Source organism: Primulina huaijiensis, chromosome 13, assembly GCF_012295235.1.
Source record: "Primulina huaijiensis isolate GDHJ02 chromosome 13, ASM1229523v2, whole genome shotgun sequence".
Classification (NCBI taxonomy): domain Eukaryota; kingdom Viridiplantae; phylum Streptophyta; class Magnoliopsida; order Lamiales; family Gesneriaceae; genus Primulina; species Primulina huaijiensis.
Genome location: NC_133318.1, coordinates 7623958 through 7630204, shown reverse-complemented (window position 1 = coordinate 7630204; position 6247 = coordinate 7623958). Strand labels below are relative to the sequence as shown.

Below are 6247 nucleotides of genomic sequence, written 5' to 3'. Positions count from 1 at the left end.
ATTATTCAACTATTAAGCCATCAACTAAACCATCAATTGCCTTCAATTCCTTAAACTCTCTTTCAACTTAAGAATATAAAATTCTTACCTTGTAGCTTGAAATATAGGTAGGAGATACAATAATTTCACTATAAGAACCCTTGAATTTGAAGTAGAGATTGAAGGGAAGAAAACCATGAAAGGAGAATGCAAGAAACGATGGGAGAAGGAAAAGAACGGAATGAATTGGGTAGAAACATCTATACTAATCCATAAATAAGCCTTCAAAATACACCAAAAACGTCCCCGTGCCCCCCTCCGTGTAGAGGTCCGTGTACACACTGGAAATCACTCATTTTTCTTGGCAAGACCCGGACCCCGTGTAGGGGTCCGTGTACAGGTCCATGTACCCTCTGCCCAAGGGCCAAAACTGCACTTTTTCTTCCGAATTAGCAAAAGTTGTCAACATAAAAGTTGTAGCCCTATGTGTTTTCTTGCATCTCCCACTAATTTCAGGTCATTTGGAGGTCTGAGTAAAAGGTTATGCTCATTCTCCCAACATGTGCCAGTGCAGGAACCACGAAACACACGACACACTTCGGGCCACTTGTGGCTCGTCTTCTTCAACTATTTAAAAAAAACTCAAAACATGAAAGTTATAGCCTTATATCTTATCTTTCTAATGAAAGTAGCCTCACATCAATTGGATCAATATACAAAACATTATGCTAAAAATACAACTACTGCCACATTTTTCATATTGTTTCTGCACGTCCAATTCCTATTTGGCTCAAAATCAACTTTCTATTCTACCCATTCATTACCATTCCCAATTACAATTATATAACATAACTCCAACAACTATTCCAATAAACATAACCATAACCATTAATCTCAACCATTAAATCATAAAACATGATCATAACAATAATAAACCATAGAGATTAACATGATAAAGGTTGGGCTATTACAATCTCCCCACCTTATAAAAATTTCGTCCCCGAAATTTACTTACCGTCGAATAAACTTGGATAACGATGTTTCATTTCCTCTTCCGGTTCCCATGTAGCCTCTTCGATCACTTGATTACGCCATAGAACTTTTACAAGTCCAATTTCTTTGTTCCTTAGCACTTTAACTTTGCGATCAAGAATTTGAACTGGCATTTCTTCGTAGCTTAGGTTAGGTAAAAGGTCTAAGGATTCATGTCGAAGGACATGAGATGGATTGGGAAGATATTTGCGTAGCATAGACACATGAAAGACATTGTGCATTCGATCCAAGTCCGGTGGCAATGCAAGATGATAGGCTCGGTCCCCAATCTTGTCGAGAATTTCAAATGGCCCAATGTATCGAGGATTTAACTTACTTTTCTTGCCAAACCGCATCACTCCTTTAAAAGGGGCTCTTTTAATAAAAACATGATCACCTACCTCGAATGTCAAAGGCCGTCGACGAACATCGGCATAACTCTTCTGTCGAGACTGAGCGGTCTTCATTCTCTCTTGGATATATGCCACAACATCCGCTGTTTGTTGAACCAATTATGGGCCCAACATCTTCCTTTCGCCTACTTCTTCCCAATACAAAGGAGATCGGCACTTTCTTCCATATAAAGCCTCGTAGGGTGCCATTCCAATTGACTGGTAGCTGTTATTATACGTGAATTCAACAAGAGGCAATTTGGAATCCCAACTTCATGAGAAATCAATTATGCAAGCTCGTAACATATCTTCAAGAATTTGAATCACCCTTTCTGACTGCCCGTCACTCTGAGGATGATATGCTGTGCTAAAATCCAATTTGGTACCCAAAGCTCTGTGCAAGCTCTTCCAGAATTCAGAAGTAAACCTCGGGTCACGATCAGATACGATTGACACAGGGATTCCATGGAGTCTTACAATTTCAGCTACATAGCCTTCAGCATATTGGTTCATTGTAAACGTCGTCTTGACCGGAAGAAAATGGGCCGATTTGGTTAACTTGTCAACAATTATCCAAATGGAGTTGTAACCCTTTGGTGTTCTTGGAAGTCCTGTTACGAAATCCATGGTAATGTGCTACCACTTCCATTGAGGTATCGGGAGAGATAGCAAGGTCCCAGCAGGTCTTTGATGCTCAATCTTAACCTGCTGACAGGTTAGACATTTAGAAATAAATAACATGATATCTTTCTTCATACCTGGCCACCAATAAATACGTCGAAGATCTTGATACATTTTGGTACTACCAGGATGAACTGAATAAGGCGCTGAATGAGCTTCAATAAGAACATCTTTACGAATATCCCCTACAGGAGCACAAATTCTACCTCGAAAGGTCAACAACCCAGTACTATTCAAACCAAACTCAGAAACTCCTGTCAAATCACTTTTATTCTTCAACTCTAATAACTGAAGATCCTGTTGTGGTTCCTTTAAAATTCGATCAATCAAAGTAGAGTGAAGAACTAATGCAGATAATTGGTTTACTGTACCTGGAGATACCAGAGTTATTTCGTTCCTTTGCAGATCAAGTAACAACGGTTTCTGAATCATGGAACCCACTAAATAACTGGATTTACGGCTTAAAGCATCAGCAACCACATTAGCGTTTCCAGGATGATAGCTAATGGTGCAATCATAGTCTTTCACTAGTTCCAACCACCTCCGCTGCCTCATATTTAATTCTTTATGTGAAAACAAATACCTCAAACTTTTGTGATCGATAAAAATTTCACACTTCTCACCATATAAATAATGCCGCCAAATCTTTAAGGCGAAAACTACAGCCGCCAACTCCAAATCATGCGTGGGATAATTCTTCTCGTATTCTTTTAGCTGAAGAGAAGCATAAGCGATCACTTTCCCACGTTGCATCAACACAGCACCTAACCCCTGCTTTGAAGCATATGTATACACAACAAAATCCTCAGTACCATAAGGAAGTACTAACACAGGGGCAAAAGTTAACTTATCTTTCAAAGTTTGGAATGCTTGTTGGCATTCTATGGTCCATTCCAAGTTGATAGCGTTTCGCGTTAAGCTCGTCAATGGCAAGGCTATTTTTGAGAAATCTGCTATGAATCGTCTGTAATACCCTGCCAAACCAAGAAAACTCCGTACCTCGGAAACTGTCTTTGGAATGGACCATTGATTGATAGCTTCAATCTTGGATGGATCGACTGCTATTCTTTCTTTTGACACGATATGGCCCAAAAACGCCACTTGCTCTAACCAAAATTCACATTTCTTTAATTTCGCATATAATTGTTTTTCCCTCAATGTCTGTAACACGATCTTCAAATGCTCCCTATGAAGTTGTCGTGTCTTTGAATATATCAAAATGTCGTCAATAAACACAATCACAAAAGCATCCAAATACGGCTTAAAGACACGATTCATCAAATCCATAAATACTGAAGGAGTATTAGTTAATCCAAACGACATCACCAAAAATTCATAATGGCCATACCTCGTTCTAAAAGCAGTCTTTGATATGTCCTCCGTTTTTTCCTTTAATTGATGATATCCAGATCGAAGATTGATTTTTGAAAACACAGTGGCCCCTTGCAATTGATCAAAAAGATCATCGATTCGAGGCAAAGGATATTTATTTTTAATATTTACCTTGTTGAGTTCGCGATAATCAATGCATAATCTTAACGATCCATCTTTCTTTTTCACGAACAAAACCGGAGCTCCCCATAGCGAGGAACTAGGACGGATAAAACCTTTATCTAATAGCTCCTGCAATTGATTCTTTAGTTCTTTCATCTCAGTTGGAGCCGTTCTGTACGAGGCTTTGGAAATTGGGGCTGTACCTGGACTTAAATCAATAACAAACTCTACCTCTCGATCAGGAGGTAAACCAGGCACATCATCAGCAAATACGTCAGGATATTCCTGAACCACTTCAATATTCTGTAATAGCACATTACTGTCCCTATTTACATCTAATACTAAGGCCAGAAAACTAGTACATCCCTTATTCAACAATTTAATAGCTTGCAAGAAAGAAATAATGGGAGTACTTATCGATGAACCTAGACCAACAATTGCATTATTCTCGTGATCATCGATTACAAACTTCACGGTCTTTCCCACACAATCAATTACTGCACGATAAGCGGATAACCAATCCATACCCAATATAACATCAAATGCAACCATCGGAATCACAATAAAATCAGCATATAACAATCTCGTACCCATCTGTGCCGTACATGCCTTAAGAATACTAGTAGGACAAATCTCATCACAAGAGGGCAACATAATAGTGAAATGTAAAGGCATGACAGTAGGATCGCGAGATAAAGAGTGCATAAATACTTCAGACATAAAGGAATGTGTTGCACCGGTGTCAATCAAGGTAAGGGCTTCCTTGTCAGATATGAGAATATTACCTGATATCACTGAAGAATCGGGATTGGCACCTTCTTTTGTCATTGTGAAAATTCTGCCTTGAATCTTTCCTTTGTCAGAGGATAGAGGACACTTTTGTGTTGTATGCCCCATTTCTTTGCATCTATAACATCGGCCACTCCCAACAAAACACTCGCCTTTGTGTGGCTTGCCACACTTGGGACATAACGGTCGCTCCGTACCCAAAGTAGGCACAGAAGGTTTAATGCGTTGCTCCATCTTGTCTTTTCCTTTGTAACCACCACGAGTACTAGCGCTTGTCCCTTGCCCTCTAGCTTGAAAAGCTTGCCTTCTCAACTGCCGCTCTTTTTCAATCTCTTGTTCATCGTGCTCGGCAAGTAAGGCTCTTTCAACGATATCTTGATAAGTGATCACCTTGGCCATATGAACATCCCTTCGAATTTCTGGTTTCAACCCACGAAGGAAGTGTTCTCCTTTGTCTTTATCATTTTCGACAATGAACGGAACAAACACACATCCTTCTTCAAATTTCAAGGTATATTCAGCAACAGACAAGGAATCTTGCCTCAATTCAAGAAACCCTTTCACTTTCTTAGCTTTCACTTCTCTTGAAAAATACTTGGCATAAAATAACTCCTTGAATTCCTCCCACTTTAACTGACGGACATTAACAGTCACTTTAGTAGCTTCCCACCAGATGCGGGCAGCTTTCACTAGCATAAACACAGTACAACTCACTCTATCTCGATCAGTAAACTTCAGATAGTCAAATATAGCCTCCAATGATTTAATCCATTCAAGAGCTACGTGTGGATCAGCACCACCGAAAAATTCAGGAGGGTTCATTCGCCTGAATAATTCATAAGATCCCCCTTCGGCGCTTTCCACTCTACCCTGCTCTCTGTCTTGACCATGACCCTGAGTTGGTTTGTGAATGCTCAGTGGCTGTTGAATGTGCTCACTATGCACTTTTTCTTGTTCTTTCAATAGCCTGCTAAACTCATCTACCACTTTGGTAGTCCTATCAGTGGTAGGGGTCCTATCATCCCCTTCAGTAACCTTTCGTTTAGGAGGCATTTCCTACACATAAGCTCACTTTAACATAGATAGGAAGAAAAATACATCAATAACAATGGAATAGGATCAACTCTCAATGTTAAAATCAATAGATGCATGATCGAAAACATACCGGATTGTCCTAGACATAAGAAGTCATATACGGTCCAACAACTTTCGCTCTGATACCAATTGAAACTACCCACTCCCATGACAATAACATTTAATAGAAGTAACGTACGCGGAAGCATTTCATTTAAAAGGAAAAGTACTAAATAGCATTTACATGATAACCATTTCTTTAAACTAGCAACATTACAAGTCACAACATTATATCTATACATAATTAAAAGCCAATACAAAGTTTTCCCATCATTCATTACCAAAATACATGATTTAAAGCTTTACATATGTTCACTCCACGACAATTTAAAGTGACATAACCAAAAAGTCTTTCCCATAGCATTTTATATGACTTCTCCCGCCTCGAACAATCCATTTCAGTCCTTTTTATCAACTGCATCACATGACATTAACTGGAATGAGAATAAACTCAGTAACTAGAAAGCTGTACATAGCAATTACATACATATAGCTTTGGCTTAAAAATGGCTATGGCAATGGCGTTTTGGCAATGACAATGAAGAATGAATCATAAGTCTCAAATAAATTTAAAAGGTACAAGGTCATGAATTAAAGGAAGGAAATGACAGTGCTGTGACCTGTGACCTGTGGCAAGTATCTCTTTGATATAAATATCAAAACTGTGAGAGATATTNGAACTGGTCGCTTACCAAGGCGATCTCTCTCAATATCATTCTGATCCAGCTCTGCAGCTAAAGCTCTCG

General features: G+C 39.1%; 1 protein-coding gene across 1 annotated transcript; it reads right to left on the bottom strand.

Annotated features, from left to right (window-relative positions):
- Positions 1-1676: 1676 nt before the first annotated feature.
- On the bottom strand, positions 1677-5420 carry LOC140991181 (uncharacterized). Its single transcript, XM_073461137.1, has 4 exons — positions 3830-5420; positions 2748-3190; positions 2162-2630; positions 1677-2014 (listed from the first exon to the last, which is right to left on the bottom strand). Exons 1-4 carry the CDS (start codon positions 5418-5420, stop codon positions 1677-1679), a joined length of 2841 nt encoding a protein of 946 aa, XP_073317238.1.
- Between the last annotated feature and the right edge of the window lie 827 nt (positions 5421-6247).

Excerpts from the sequence above, each read along its gene's own strand:
- LOC140991181 (XM_073461137.1), bottom strand. The coding sequence starts at position 5,420 with ATGCCTCCTAAACGAAAGGTTACTGAAGGGGATGATAGGACCCCTACC. Across the intron at positions 2,631-2,747 it reads ATGATTTGGAGTTGGCGGCT|CGGAGGTGGTTGGAACTAGT; the intron begins GTAGTTTTCGCC and ends AATATGAGGCAG. Across the intron at positions 2,015-2,161 it reads ACGTATTTATTGGTGGCCAG|GACTTCCAAGAACACCAAAG; the intron begins GTATGAAGAAAG and ends ATTTCGTAACAG.